This window comes from Piliocolobus tephrosceles, chromosome 9 (assembly GCF_002776525.5).
Source record: "Piliocolobus tephrosceles isolate RC106 chromosome 9, ASM277652v3, whole genome shotgun sequence".
NCBI lineage: Eukaryota > Metazoa > Chordata > Mammalia > Primates > Cercopithecidae > Piliocolobus > Piliocolobus tephrosceles.
In genome coordinates, this window is record NC_045442.1 from 23,710,964 (window position 1) to 23,727,066 (window position 16,103).

The 16,103-nt window shown below is 44.8% G+C and overlaps 1 protein-coding gene across 2 annotated transcripts in view; it reads left to right on the forward strand.

Annotated features, from left to right (window-relative positions):
• The window catches only part of XPNPEP1 (X-prolyl aminopeptidase 1), a 61,071-nt gene that overhangs the window by 18,449 nt on the left and 26,519 nt on the right, over nt 1-16,103 (forward strand). For both annotated transcript variants that reach the window (XM_023206587.1, XM_023206586.1), the window contains 2 exons: nt 14,354-14,417; nt 15,614-15,718. In XM_023206587.1, coding sequence (XP_023062355.1) covers nt 14,354-14,417; nt 15,614-15,718 — 169 coding nt within the window. The remainder of the gene's footprint in view (nt 1-14,353; nt 14,418-15,613; nt 15,719-16,103) is intronic.

The following is a 16,103-nucleotide window of genomic DNA, read 5'->3' on the forward strand; positions in this document are numbered from 1 at the left end:
CGGGAGGGTTTTCAGGTCTTGCTGCATATCAGTTTCTTTTTTTCAGCCAACTGGGTGGGTCATATAAACCTGACAACACCTACATTTATATCTTTTCCTCTCTTACTTTCAAAATACCAGATTAGGCCGGGCGCGGTGGCTCAAGCCTGTAATGCCAGCACTTTGGGAGGCCGAGACGGGCGGATCACAAGGTCAGGAGATCGAGACCATCCTGGCTAACACAGTGAAACCCCGTCTCTACTAAAAAATACAAAAAACTAGCCAGGTGACATGGCGGGCGCCTGTAGTCCCAGCTACTTGGGAGGCTGAGGCAGGAGAATGGCGTGAACCCAGGAGGCGGAGCTTGCAGTGAGCTGAGATCTGGCCACTGCACTCCAGCCTGGGTGACAGAGCGAGACTCCGTCTCAAAAAAAAATAAAAATAAAAACAAAATACCAGATTGAGCTAGAACCTTAATCCGCCAAATTCAAAGTCCAGGGTGAGAACTTGATTGGTATATGTAGCAACTTGGTTCTGTATGGTCCTGGTTACTCTCTTTGTGTACGTGTGCGCGTGTCTGTGTGTCTGTGTCTGTGTGTGTGTCTGTGTGATGTCAGACATGAGTAATGGGGGTCCACCAGTCCACCATAATGGAGGGGGTGGTAGATAAGGGTATTTCTGTAAGTTGAGCAAGATCCCAAAACATGTCCATTCTGGCTGGCTGACTTCTTGCCTCTCCCCAGAGGTCCTAGTCTACATGATTGCCACAGTGTCAGGCCTGTGTTAACCTGGGGACAACTCAACCACAAGATTGGATCTCTGCCTGGAGACATGGATTTCTAACCTTAGGAGCAAATGAAGGGCTTGAAATGAATAACCAAGGGGATCGGATGTTTGAGGCAATGGTATAAAGTTTAGGATACTTTGATGTTTAGGACAGTGTTCCCCAAACTGTGTTCTTCAGTATTCCTGTTGTGTCTTGTAAGATGCTCTACAAAAAATATATTGGTTCGTTGAGAAAATAATGAAATGAGCTGAACAGCGTTTTTTTATTGTAAAAAATGTATTATATGACATTTATTTTAATCATTTAAAAATGTACAATAGTGTTAACTACATGCACATATTTTTTTTTTTTTTTTTTTTTTTTTTCGAGATGGTGTCTTGCTCTGTCGCCCAGGCTGGAGTGCAGTGGCCGGATCTCAGCTCACTGCAAGCTCTGCCTCCTGGGTTTACACCATTCTCCTGCCTCTCCTGCCTCTCTACCTCAGTAGCTGGGACTACAGGCGCCCGCCACCTCGCCCGGCTAGTTTTTCGTATTTTTTAGTAGAGACGGGGTTTCACTGTGTTAGCCAGGATGGTCTCGATCTCCTGACCTTGCGATCCGCCCATCTCGGCCTCCCAAAGTGCTGGGATTACAGGCTTGAGCCACTGCGCCCAGCCTACATGCACATATTGTTGTGCAACAGATCTCTAGAACTTTTTCATCTTGCAAAACTGAAACTGTATATCCATTAAACAGCTCCTCTCAGTCTCTCTTCTCCCCTTCTATCCCTGGCAACCACCATTCTACTTTCTCTTTCTAAGATTTTGCTGGGCTAGTCACGGTGGCTCACGCCTGTAATCCCAGCACTTTGGGATGCCGAGGCAGGTGGATCATGAGGTCAGGAGTTGGAGACCAGCCTGATCAACATGGTGAAACCCTGTCTCTACTAAAAATACAAAAATTAGCCAGGTGTGCTGGCACGTGCCTGTAATCCCTCCGCTCAGGAGGCTGAGGCAGGAGAATTTGCTTGATCCTGAGAGGCGGAGGTTGCAGTGAGCCAGCTGAGATTGCGCCACTGTACTCCAGCCTGGGTGACAGAGTGAGATTCCGTCTCAAAAAAAAGTTTGCCTACTTTAGATAATGCATATAATTGGAATCATGCAGTATTTGTCTTTTTGTGACTGGCTTATTTCACTTAGCATAGTGCCCAAGGTTCATCCATGTTGTAACGTATGACAGGATTTCTTTCTTTTATAAGGCTGAATAATATTCCATTTTATTTAGAGACTTTTTTTTTTTAACCTGTTCTGTGGATGGTCATTTCAGTTTTTTCCACCTCTTGGCTATTGTGAGCAATGTTGCAATGAACATGGGTTTGCAAATATCTTTTTGAGATCCTGTTTTCCATTCTTTTGGATATATGCCCACAAGTGAGATTGCCAGATCATATGATCCTTCTATTTGTAATTTCTGGGGGAGCTTCCATACTGTTTTCCACAGTACCTGTACTATTTTGCATTCCCACCGATGGTGCACAGGGTTCCAGTTCTTCCACTTCCTCACCAACACTCGTTATGTTTTGTTTTGTTGTGACGCTCATTGTAGATTTGATTTGTATTACCTGATGATTAGTGTTGCTGAGTATCTTTTCATATGCTTTTTGGTCCCATTTGTATATTTTGTTTGGAGAAAATGTTTATTCAAGTCCTTTGCCCCCGTGAGTTTCATAGCTGCAGGACTTCTCAGGGCCTTTAATATGCTGATGTGCACTCTATACCTCTAAGGAGGGGATAAAGTATTCAACTTTTTGTGGACTTAAATGTCCATGGAATTTTCCTGGTTATTTCAGGGGTGGGGTGGGAGAATCTAGTGTTCCATGGAATACCTTTATGTGTTGTTCTGTGATAGCACTTTTCATCTGATGATGGGTCTTGCATGTAGAGGTGGATGAAGGGAGAGGTCAGAGTGAGAGGTATATTCAGGCACCAGCTCACTGTGGCTGTTCAGCCTGGCAGAATATAGGAAAAGTAGAATATCAAGCTGGAAGCAGGGTGGTGGCATGTGAGGAGGCCATGAGGCTGGGTACCTAACTGTTAAATTTAGTAGGCAGTGGGAAGGTGAGGATAGACTTGGTGAGGTTCATCTATGTTCTTTAGAATAGACAAATAAGATTGATCAACTTCAGGCTGGGTATGGTGGCTCATGCCTGTAATCCGAGCATTTTGGAAGGCTGAGGCGGGCCGATCACCTGAGGTCAGGAGTTCGAAACCAGGCTGGTTAACATGGCGAAACCCCGTCTCTGCCAAAAAATACAAAAATTAGCTGGGTGTGGTGGCTCATGCCTGTAGTCCTGACTACTTGAGAGGCTGTGGTGGGAGAATCACTTGAACCTGGGAGTGGAGCTGAGTGAGCTGAGATCATGCCACTGTGCCTAGGCGACAGAGCAAGATCCTGTCTCAAAAAACAAAAAAACAACAAAGTTTGACCAACTTCATATGAAGCAAAGTATCATCTTGACCAAGGACTGGATGAGCAAGTAGGCTGGCCACTGTGATTTGGGCCTGAGTTATGGTAGGAGTTATAGGTAGCAGAGGAGCTGGGCACTCCCCTGTTTAAGAAGGGCAGACTATTGCCTTGTCTTCAAGGAATTTTGTTTTTTTTTGGGCCCCTCTGATGAGCTCTTCCTTGTTTCCTGTCAGTCCCAGGCCTCAGCCTTTGGATGTGGGCTTCATGTCACATGGATTCTCTGCTGGACTCACCAGTGGCATTTTTAATTTGCTGCCCTTCAAGCATTGGACAGTTGCCCTAGGCCAATTTGATTGCAGTCACCCTATTGGTGTTGAGCAGATGGTGGTTCCTGCAACTGGAGCACATTATGATTATGTAGCAGTTGGTTTGGGCAGTTCTGTAAGTCCCCTGGCACAGTTGTCTGAAATTGGGGCCCTCCTCCGAAAGGGTTCTCACAGGCCGTCATGGAACCCCAGCTGAAGACTCCTTAATAGCTCTACTATTTGTGAATCTTCACCTCCAGGGGAGGCCTCAATATACAGAAAGATTCGACCAGCTTATGTTACTTGAATTAAAAGTTGAAGGTTTCTGGTTAAGGGTGTGTTGGAAGCTTTGTAGTCTTTGTATTTCAGTTTCAGTTTTCTTTTGCCTGGAGTTAGGATATTATCTGTGTGTTTACTGGTAGGAGACACCGACATCTTGTAGCTAAGTCAAGTTAATCTTGATGTTCTTGGTTCTGGGTGCTGTTCCTTTTCCAGCTTTTTTTGTTTGTTTGTTTGGTTATCATAAAGCTGATTTTTGGATACCCTGACTGATACTTAAAAATGTTCTATCTTTGACAGTAGGTGTGGCCTAATACACCTAAAGCAATTCCTTCTGGGAGTGGCAGTGAGGCCATCCAAGCCACAGGGTATGTTCCAGGCTTTCCCTCAGCTCTTTATCTCCTGCTAATGATCCTGCAATATCAGAATTAGATGGCTTTTCCCTCCATGAGGAAACTGAGGCTTTAATCCCAGACAGATGTGTTTTCTAGCAACATCCTGAAAATACCAAATGTGTCAAGCTTGCTTGGTGTTAGCTGTTGCTCTTATTGCAGAAGTTGCTGTTTAGACTTCACACTCTTACATTTTTGGCACTCTTGCTGTCCTTCCATCTTCATCACCCCTCTCCACTTTTTCTTTTATAATCTTCACTGTCATTTCTACTGCTGTAGCTTAGCTGTCTGTCTTACGTGTGTGGGGAAGTTGTGTTTTGTTTGTTTGCATGTTTTCTGACTGCTGCTCAGGGCTAGGTCCTGGGGCAAATGACTGCTACTCGGGGCTAGGTCCTGGGGCAAATGCAGAGGGCAGGTAGTTAGCATATAGGTAAGTGTATGAGCTCTAGAGCCTCTCTGGGTTCAGATGCCAGATTTGCCACTTACTAGTTGCTTGACATCAGGCAAGTTACATGAAATTCTGAAGTGTCAGTTAAACTTTCTGGGTCTCAGTTTTTGTATTCTCAAAAAAGAGATTGTGACAGTATGTACTGCATGGGCTATTGTTAAGATGAAATGAGTTCATACTGTAGATGTGAATGCTTGAAGCACTTGAATGCTTGCAGCTTCAATGCTTGATGTCACCTGAAAAGTCTCATCATATTAGCTGCAGCTATTGTTGTTATTATTACTGTTGTAGAGACGAATGAAATTCCCTTTGAAGAGATTGAAGAATAGGTAAGCCACAGTCATAAATGCGAACACAAAAAGAAATTGGTGCATGTCATGTGAAAGGACCTCATTTGCACTGTCTGGTAGAAATCTGTGAGATACATATGTAATATTAAATGTTCTCGTAGACACATTAAAGTAAAAGAGCAGTGAAATTAATTTTAACAGCATATTAATCCAACATATTCAAAATATTATTTTAGCACATCATCATTATAAAAATTATTAAGAAGATACTTTACATTTCTTTTTATGCTGAAATTTCAAATATGGGAAGTATGGCCAGGCGCGGTGGCTCAAGCCTGTAATCCCAGCACTTTGGGAGGCCAAGACGGGCGGATCACAAGGTCAGGAGATCAAGACCATCCTGGCTAATCCGGTGAAACCCCGTCTCTACTAAAAAATACAAAAAACTAGCCGGGCGAGGTGGTGGGCGCCTGTAGTCCCAGCTACTTGGGAGGCTGAGGCAGGAGAATGGCGTAAACCCGGGAGGCGGAGCTTGCAGTGAGCTGAGATCCGGCCACTGCACTCCAGCTTGGGCGACAGAGCGAGACTCCGTCTCAAAAAAAAAACAAATATGGGAAGTATTTTACATTTCCAAAACTTTGCAGTTTGAATGTGAAATTTTCATTGGAAATATTTGATCTGTGTTTAGATTTCATAAAACTAACAGTTGAAAAGGTGGACTCACATACCCAAGTTTTTCTAAACCTACTTAAAAGTTTTCCAGTAACTGAATCTTGAATATCAGTTTTTAAGTTTGTATTTCAATTTATTAAAGTGAAATAAAATTAAGTATTCTGTTTCTCAGTCACAACAGCCACATTTCAAGTTCTTAGACACATGTGGCTGGTGGCAACTGTAATGTAAGTTTACTTAAAGTGTGAACTGAATTCAAAGGTGACAGTATTTTAAGCTGACAGGATCAAGGAAGTCTTCATGGAGGAAGTAGGATTTAAATCGGAACATGAACGGGTAGAATTTGGATGCATGGAAAGAGGGAGAGAAGTACAAGAAATACCATGGATATCTTTTTATTTTTTATACTTTAAGTTCTAGGGTACATGAGCACAACATGCAGGTTTGTTACACATGTATACATGTGCCATGTTGGTGTGCTGCACCTGTTAACTTGTCGTTTACCTTAGGTATATCCCCTAATGCTGTCCCTCCCCCATCCCCCACCTTGTGACAGACCCTGGTGTGTGATGTTCCTCACTCTGTCTCCAAGTTATCTCATTGTTCAGTTCCCACCTGTGAGTGAGAACATGCTGTGTTTGGTTTTCTGTCCTTGCGATAGTTTGCTGAGAATGATGGTTTCCAGCTTCATCCATGTCCCTACAAAGGACGGGAACTCATCCTTTTTTATGGCTGCATAGAATTCCATGGTGTATATGTGCCACATTTTCTTAATCCAGTCTATCATTGATGGACATTTGGGTTGGTTCCAAGTCTTTGCTATTGTGAATAGTGCCACAGCAAACATACATGTGCATGTGTCTTTATAGCAGCATGATTTATAATCCTTTGGGTATATACCCAGTAATAGGATGGCTGGGTCAAATGGTAAGAAATACCATGGATATCTATGGAATTAGGAGAACATGCATGACAATAAGCTTGAAGAAGAAAGGAAAACAGGGGCCTGATGAAGACCATCCGTGAGTTACCCCTGACTGGTCATGGTTGTCCTTGACCATGAGAATCAGGATTTTAGACATGATCAGAAGGAGCAGTGTTTAGTATGGATTGGAGAAAGGAGACTCTGGGAATTGAGAAACCTGTTAGGCCTTGCAGGATCTCAGAGTTGGGGTAAAGAGGGCCTGGACTTGGGTACTGGGGTTAGGAGCAGAGAGGAGGGGTAGGATTTGGAGAAGTAGTAGAACCTGGATTAAATGTGGACCTTGCAGGCACGTGGCAGAGGGGATTGGGAAGGTTTGAAGCCTGAGAGTGTTTATGGTACCACCAACAGAAAGAAATGGGTTCCTTGTTTTAGTTCCTGTGGAGAAGAGAGACATAATTGGGGTAACTCTGTTAAGTGGGACTCTGGATCCTTGCTGTGATAGTGAGAACAAGAAGGAAGGGCTGGCTTCATGTGTGACCTGCCATAGTAGTCTCCTCAGTAATAGAGAGGCTGCTATTCCCTGCGGCTCTTGTTCCTAATTGTTTCGTTTCAGGGTAGATTCTGGGTTGATGGAGTTTCTCCTATGGTTGGGGAGGGGAGGGTGTTGGAGAAGTGAAGGGGAATCTTGAATTCTGTCCTTTGTGTACTTTCCAAAACACAAATATACACACCCACACACTGTTCCCTGCTAGAGAGAAAACGTACCTCAAATGCATAATTACGCAAGGACTTGGCACGCCAGTGGTCTGCTTCTCTCTGTCCTCTGTAACTCTTAAGGGTTTCTTATTTTTAAACTCAGAACAAGGGTTGTGGTATTAGGGTTGTGGATTAATGAGCTTGGGCCCTGGGGGACTCTTTTAGCAAGGGATTGTCTGTTCTCTCTGGTACAGACATGGATACTTTCATGTACCATCCTAATCATATGTCGGGATTTGTGGTCACCACTTGCCTCAAACCAGGAGAATCCTTGGTTGGAGTCATAGCTGTGCCAGCACTGCCTTTTTAGAAATCCTGATTCCTCATTTTCCTCATCTGTAAGACCCCATATTATGTTGTTGGGCTTGGCTTAGTCAAAGGGTGATGTTTTGTCAGGGACTGACTCTGCCAGTGTGAATTTTTGGCTTTGTTTATGGTTCCTCCTCCTGGAAGACGTGAATCAGATTTTCCTAAACTCTTTGGACCCTACTCCTTTCTCCTGGAGTCAGCTTCCTGTTTTGTTTTGTATTTCATAAATAGGCTTTCTCTTGGGGTGGGGTTAATGATTTTTATCCCACAGTGATTTTATCGGCTGTGTTAGAATAGTGCTAGCTGTGGTAACACATCTCGAAGTTTCAGTGGCCTGGTATTGTAAAGGCTTATTTCTTATTTCATGTAGCAGTATAGAGTGGGTGTTCCTGGTTGGTGGGGGACTTCCCTCTACCTTGAGGGAAAGTGATTCAGGGATCCAGGCTCTTTCCATCCCATAGTGCCATCATTTTAGCTGGTGGAAGGGGAAAGAGTATGGACAGGGCACACTCATTTGTAAGAGCCCTGACCCAGGCATCACCTCTTATCTACATTTCATTGGTAAGAGTCAGTCATGTGACCTCACCTCAATGCAAGGAGGCACGGGAATGAAGGCCTGGCTGGGCAGCTACTTTCCAGTGACTCTTCTACACTAAGGAAGGAGCATGAATCTTTGGACAGCTATCAGTTTTTCCCACATACCCTGACTTGGTTTATTTAGGAGAGAAAAAAATGCCAAAAACTTATATTTGGAAACAAGGAGTCTACATCTCCATTCACAGTCTAACCTTTGGTACTTCCTGTGGACCGATGGCCCTTTATTCGTTCAGTTTCATTTTTCTTGAGAACCTTGTATGTTTGAGGCACAGTGCCAGGCTCCTGACTGATGGGAGAATAGGGTCAGCGAGGGGGAAAGATGTCACCCTAATGTGGACTCTAGTAACTTTAGTCGTGCTTATCTTGGCAGTCAGCTGTCAGCTTTACTTGGCAAGTTCCATCTCCATGTGACCAGCCATGTTGATCCCTCTTCTTAAAACCCAGCTCTGGTCATGTCACCACCCTCTCTTCAACTTTTAGTGTCTCTCTAGAACTTGCAGGATAAAGTTCAAGCCTCTTAGTGTGATGTTTGAGGTCTTTGACTATTTGTCTTCAGACGGCCTTTACAGAAATCTCTGCAGCTGCTCCCTTGAACTTCTTGCCCCTGCCATTAGGCTAATTGGCCTCTCGCCTCTTGCCTCTTGCTTCTCGGCCTTGTCACACCTTTCCCTCTCTCTGGACTGTTTTCCTGCTCTCTTCATCTGTCCTTGGTGGCCCAGTCAAACCTCTGAGCTTGGCCTGATGGATCTAAGGCACATCTGAGCATCCTTTAAACTGTAGCAAATACTACACTGCATATTCAGCGTAGTTTATATGGCTGTTTATTAGTGTTAATGTTTCATGGAGTATCTGTCTAAAATTGCTGATTGTCTACTTCGAGAAGATAGTTTCTTATGTTTGCTGTAGAGTCAGGCTTGGTGCAGTACCTAGCAGTAAGTGCTGCAGTTCATCAGATGTTCGGCATGCACTAATTGCTTTATGTCACACCTCAACCCTTCAAGGTGGGCATTATTTTCATCCCCATTTTACAGATGAGGAAGTTGAGCCCCAGGTTCACCCAGCTAGTAAGTGGGGAACCAGGCTTGAACAGAATTCTAACTGCTGGTTGTAAGATATGTCTATTATGTGGCTGATGAAGGTAGAGGTAAGTGCAGCATACACCTTGTATTCCTTGTTCCCTCAGAATTTATAATTCAGTTGTGGGACTCGACGTGTACAACTTCTCTACAAAATTAGAAGAGGTTGCTTGGCAGCTTGCAAGGGTATGGGCTTTCAAAAGTCAGACCTGAGGCTCGGTACAGTGGCTCATGCTTGTAATCCCAGCACTTTGGGAAGTCGAGGTGGGTGGATCACTTGAAGTCAGGAGTTCGAGACCAGCCTGACCAACATGGCAACACCCTGTCTCTACTAAAAATGCCAAAATTAGCTGAGTGTGGTGGCAGGCGCCCGTAATCCCAGCTACTTGGGAGGCTGAGGCACGAGAATCGCGTGAACCTGGGAGGTAGAGGTTGTAGTGAGCCCAGATTGTGCCACTGCACTTCAGCCCGGGCGACAAAGCAAGACTCCATCTTTTGAAAAAAAAAAAAAAGTCAGACTTGAGTTAAGATTTTACTGTGGTGTTACCTTGGGGAAGTTAGTTATTTCTCTAAGCTTCATTTTTTTCATCTGTAGATTGGCGAGGGAGGGTACCTTCCAGAACTGCTATGAGGATTAGAATAAGAGGAAATGAATACAGTTATTGACTAGTAGGTGTTGAGACAATAATAAACAATACAGACTAAATAATCTTAGCTAACATTATTTGTCAACATTACCCAAGGTAGGGTATGGATAAGTGCCAACATGGATGGTCCTATAAAATTCAGAGATGTGGGAGCCTCTGAAAGCTGAAGTGGGTCAGTCAGCTTCATGGAAGAGGGGGCACATGAACCAGATTTTTGAGAGATGACTAGCTTTTTTTTTTTTTTGTAGTTTACAGATGCTTTATTTGGCTATGTATTGTTTATATTGTTGGAATTAGATGCCAACATTTAAAAATTGGGTAATTTCTCATGAACCCATATTTCTAGCTTCTTCTGAAATATTGAACACTGGCAACACATGGCCTGCATTTCAGAAATCAGAGCTGAGTAGGAGCTGCTGTCTTTAGAAAAGACATCCTTTGTCCTGTACCCTGAGGTATTTGAGTTTGAAACCCCATTTATAATCCCTTAACGATCTTTTCTCCGTTAGATAATGTGTTAGTTTCCTATCACTGCTATAACAAATTACCACAGTGACTTAAAACAAATTTATTCTCTTATGGTTCTGGAGGTCTGAAGTCTAAAATGGGTGAGCAGGGCTATGTTACTTCTGCAGGCTCCAGGGAGAGTCCATTTCCTTGGCTTTTCCAGTTTCTAGAGGCCACCTGCATTGCTTGGCTAATGGTCCCTTCCTCCATCTTCATAGAGATGGTTGAGGTTTTAACTGGATGTAGGGAAAAGCTTCATGTCTCCTTCTGCTTGTTCATTTATAATACAAATGTGGATTGAGGATCTACTGTGTGTCACCTGTGCTGAGTGCAGGAACAGTGACAAGACAGATACCCTGATCTTATGGAACTTACATGCTTGGGGGTAAGATGGGGCTTGAGGAACAAGACAATAAAAATGTAAAAAGTTCATTAAGAAGGGAAACATTGCCCAGCATGGTGGCTTATGCCTGTAATCCTAGCACTTTGGGAGACTGAGGCAGGCTGATCACTTGAGACCAGCCTGGCAATGTGGTAAAACCCCGTTTTTACAAAAAACAAAAAAACAAAACAACAAAAACAAAAAAAACCACAGAGGGTGTGTCCCTGCTGTAGTCCCAGCTAGTCAGAAGATTGAGGTGGGAGGATTGCTTGAACCTGACAGGTCAAGGATATAATGAACCATAATTGTGTCACCACACTCCAGCTAGGATAACAGAAGGAGATCCTGTCTCCCCGCCCCCGCCCGCCCCCCCCCCCAAAAAAAGGCAACTATCTAGAGTATGTGTAAGCTATACAGAGACTTAAAAGTGGCCAGGTGGCTATTATAGCTGGGTAGTACAGGTAGGTCTCTCTGTAGAGGTGACATGTGATCTCAGGTATAATGATGAGAAGGACCTAGCCATGCCTGATCAGAAAGACTTTTATAGGCACAAGGAAGCGCATGTGCCAAGGCCCTGAGGCAGGAATGAGCTCAGGATATGCAAAGAGCAGAAAGGAGGTGAGTGTGGCTGGAGCATGGTGAATGGGAGCAGAGCTGCAAGAGGACTGGCAAAGTCAGAGTACCTTGACTGGGCCAGAGTTTGGATTTTATCTTAAATATTATAGGAAGCCATTGGAGGGTTTTAAGGAGGTTGCTAAGATGATCTTAGATATTTGGAAAAGCTCACTCTGAGTGTATGTGCAGAGTGGATTGTAGGGGCGGTAGTCCAGGTAGAGATGATGGAGGCTTGGACTGAGTGCTGCTATTAGAAATGGAGAGAAGTGGGTGGTTTTGAGAAAAAGCCAGCAGCTGTGCTTCTTTGTTCCTTTTTCCTAGCATGCTACAGCTTTGGTTTATTTTAGGCCCTATGCTGTGCTCTGAGGAGACCGCCCCTGGGCGTTGCCAGCTTCATGCCTGGGAGAAGAAGAGTGACGGTCCTGGGCACAGTGCTTGTCTGGCTTCTGCATAGCCTGTCAGTGTGGAGGTGATGCTGTGGCCAGCCTTGCTGAGCGATGTCTTTCTGGAATGTTGACCACTTAGGTCATGTCTGGACATTCTTACCCCAGACCTTGTCTCCATCCCAAACTAAACATGTCCATTTGCTGTTAATTCCACCTCCCTTTGGAGGAACTCTTTCCTTGCCTTTGCTGATGGAGAAGTCTAGCTAACCTGCGGATCTTCCGTCTCTCCCAAGCTTGCCCAGAAAGGGATGGGGCATCCCTAGAGTACTGTGTCCCTGAGTGGAAGAGTTCACCTGGGCTCAGACCTGCACTGCGTTCTCTGCCAGCCTTTGCCAGTATGTTCACCCTGTGTCATGGGTTGAAGAGCCCCAAGCCCGTGGAGTCATGTTGTTGGTGGAGAGTGCCCTCACTGTGTATTCCCCATTGTGCGCAGTGATTTTTAGCACAAGAGTTATTTTTAACTTAGTTTTCCCAGCCCCTTAGATGCCTTGTCACTGTTTAGGAAGAAGAGATTAATCATATCTCTTCCATTGCATATGTGCAGCACTTTCCGGTTTCTGGTGAGTTTTCAAAGACATTAACTTACTGTTTCTCACAAGAGTCCCAGGAGATGTGTGGGCCACCCTTCCCCCCCGTTGTTACTTTTTAATAAAAAGTCTTGCACACAGTGATTACTGGGTTAATAAACACACGAGGATTCTGCAGTTCTAAACGATGCTGGTGGCCATTTCTTTCTATTTCCTTAGTGCTGTTGACTGAATGTTCCTTTATGCTTTAGGAATAAAATGTGCTTGCTGTTGCATTTAGCAATCTGAAATGACCTGTCTTAGAGATGAGGAAATGAGGCTGAGAGAGCTGCCAGGACTTGTTGCAGACTATGCAGCTGGGCCTGGGCTAGAGGGCAGGTGGCCCAGAGCTGCTTTATCCTGCCATTGTGGTTCTCTATGCTGAACCTTCTGGTATCTCCCTGGAGGCTGGTTTGAGACTGTGATTGCTGGTGCCTTGGTGAAAGAGGCAGTTCTTTTTATTTTTTTTATTTTTTGAGACAATGTCTCACTCTGTTGCCTAGGCTGGAATACAGTGGCGTGATCACGCCTCACTGTGCAGCCTCAACCTCCCGGGCTCAGATTATCCTCCCACCTCAGCCTCCTGAATAGCTGGCACTACAGGCACGTCCCACCGTGCCTGGCTAATTTTTGTATTTTTTGTAGAGATGAGGTTTCACTGTGCTGTCAGGCTGGTCTGGAATTCCTGGGCTCAAGCAGTCCTACCACCTCAGCTGCCCAAAGTGCCAGGATTACAGGCATGAGCCACTGTGCCCGGCTGAAAGGGGTAGTTCTTAACCATATTGCAGGAAAGGAACATGAGGGCCTTTTCCCCCTACATCACGTTGACTGTCCTAAACATGCCTTGGGTCTGGCCAGCAGCCCCATTCCCTACCCTGAACTTTCTTAACCTTGCCAGGTCCTTTGGCTTGGGAGAATCCTGATAACTGCAGAAGGAGCAGCAGCTCTGTACTCAGGCAGGCGTGGCTTTAGATCCTGGCCTACCATTAACTTGTCAGTGGGCAGGTTACTTAAAGATTCTCTCTTTGAACCTTAGTTTTCTCATTTGCTATTGGTCTTATCCTAGAGAGTGATGAGGGTGATAGATATAGTGTCATGCATTGGCAGCCTGGCATAGGGCTTCAGAGTCCAGACTCTGGAGTTGACTGCCTAGGTTCAAATCCTGCCTCTGCTACTTAATTAGCTGTGTGATTTCAGGCAAGTTACTTAAACTCTCTGTGCCTCACTGGCTATTACCAGAAGTTGCACACTTTGACTTGTACCCTTTGCCTAGGCATAAGAATTTCTTGCTTTCTTCACTCCCTAACCCCCTTACGTACAGAAGCAAGGGGATTATCAGCCGAGAAGACCTTGGTTTTGGACATGACATTTTATTTTGCTGAAGCCTCCTGGATTGGATGAAGCATTTCTGCTCACTCCCTAACAGGAAGGGATGGGGTCTGCATGGGAGAGACTGGTGATGCTACCTCAGAGGAGGACCCAAACAGGAAGTTTGGAAACAAGTCAGTATCTACAGAAACTAAGTTAGGGAATTATTGGTGCTTAACACAGAAATTCAGCCTTACTCTTCAGAAAAATAACAGATGCCTAAATGTCAGTGGCAAGGAGGGGAGAAGGCTATTGGTTTGTTTTTGAGTAAGATCTCAGTGAAGAAAGAGCAGTTTTTATCTGTTTCTCCTGATGTGCTTTTGTTCTCCTAGTGAGGAAATAGAGGCTAAAGGGAACAGCTCTCTCTGCCCTTAATTAATTAGAGTCTTCTGCAGTGTGTGCTAATCTGTTGTTTTCAGCTAGACTATTGGCTCCTTGAGGGTGGGTGCCAAGGATTCCCCAGTCTTCGTAGTCCCCGCTGTGCCTAGCACAAAGCTAAGCAAGCAGAACAGTCTGCTCATGAGTGATTGAGGCCCACTTTGTTGTCATCTTTGTTTTCCAGAGTGAGTATATTGCTCCGTGTGACTGTCGGCGAGCTTTTGTCTCTGGATTCGATGGCTCTGCGGGTGAGTCACTGCATTTTCTCTGTTCTTGCTGCACCTTTGTTCTCCTCCTAAAAATAACTGAACCGAGTTTCAGCCTGTGATATAGAAGCAAAAAGAAAATGCAAACCAGATGCTCCACATTGACTTTCTGCAGAAAGGTGTGGGTTCCCAGCCTTTCCCGGCTCCCCAAGGTCGCCTTGCAGTAACCCTTTTTATTCCTCTCTGTGCCTTTGCTTTCAAAGTTTGAACAATTCTTATTTTTAAAAAGTTTTTGAACTTTTTATTGAATATAATATACATATAAAAGTTCTATCAATTAAACTGAATATACTTGTGTTACTAGCGCCCCAAATAAGAAATGAGACTGTAATATTGTTTCAGACCCTCCTCTCTTAGCTTATTGGTCCCAAGTAATTCTCCCAAGTGCTTGGCTTTTGGTTTCTCTGTTTTCACTCTTGGCTTAAATAACACAGGTTAATGTTAAGCTGCATTGGTGTTCCTCAAAACCACTATGCCTTTGAGTTTTAGGGTGGACTCCGCACTTCAGATTTGTCTCTAAAGCAAGCTGGACAAGGTGGGAGCTCCCCTCCCCTCATGGTTATTAGCACGCTGCTTCCTTTGGCGTAAGTGCTTGTGTTGGTTGGCACATTAGGATTGACTTTGGCTGACACCTCTGCCAAAAGCCCCAAGTTCTGCCAGGTCTGTGGGAACGGAGGGCGGATAGAGGTAGGAGGCATAAGCTTCCTGCTAGTGACCACAGCAGGAACACTCATAGGGCCCACTTGGTCTTTCTCCAGGAAAGGTGAAACAGCTCTTCTGGGGTGTCTGGTGGAGCAGAGGAGTGGCTATGATTGCTGAGCAGGAACCATCTTTCCCTGTGTCTTGATTATACGAGACCACTTTGGCCATATATCTGCAGTTCTCCATTCTCTGTTTTTGACTCGTACTGCGCAAGTGCAGTCTTTTTTGTGCAGGGACCAGTGCCAGGCAGCTTGGGTCTCAGGACTGTTCTTTCAGAGCTTGACACACAGCTTGTTCTCAGTGGTGTGGTCTTCTCTTGCCCAGAAGTTTCTTTGGAGTTAAGGAGCCATCTGCCCCACTAGGAGGAGCTGGTGCCTCTTACTGCTCTCACCTGCCTGCTGTCATTTTGTGCAGCTTCTGGGAAGTTGTTACAAACCTTTCTTCTTCTTCTTTTTTTTTTTTCTCCCCTGCTTCAGGCACAGCCATCATCACAGAAGAGCATGCAGCCATGTGGACTGACGGGCGCTACTTTCTCCAGGCTGCCAAGCAAATGGACAGCAACTGGACACTCATGAAGATGGGTGGGTACAGGCATGGCTAGCCTAAACTTAATTGGCCTGGTCTCGCAGGGATCCTAGAGGTCCTCAGGACTCCTGGATCGTACTCCTTTTATGCAATCATGGACCTTTTTGAGAATCCAGGGGAAACTGAGGGGGAAAAATGGCATGCTTATACATACATACCAATGTACATTCAATTTTGGAGGACCCTGGTTCAGGATACTCATTTTATTGAGGGGAAACTGAGGGCTACAGAGGACAGTTGATTTGCTGCAGATCACATTGCTGTGCATTTCACTCCAGTACTGGGGGCTTTCTACTATTTGCTGCCTCGTGATTCAGAGTGAGATAAAGGCAAGGAGTCATTGGCAATAGGAGCCAGAAAGTTTTCCCCTGAGGCTCTCTC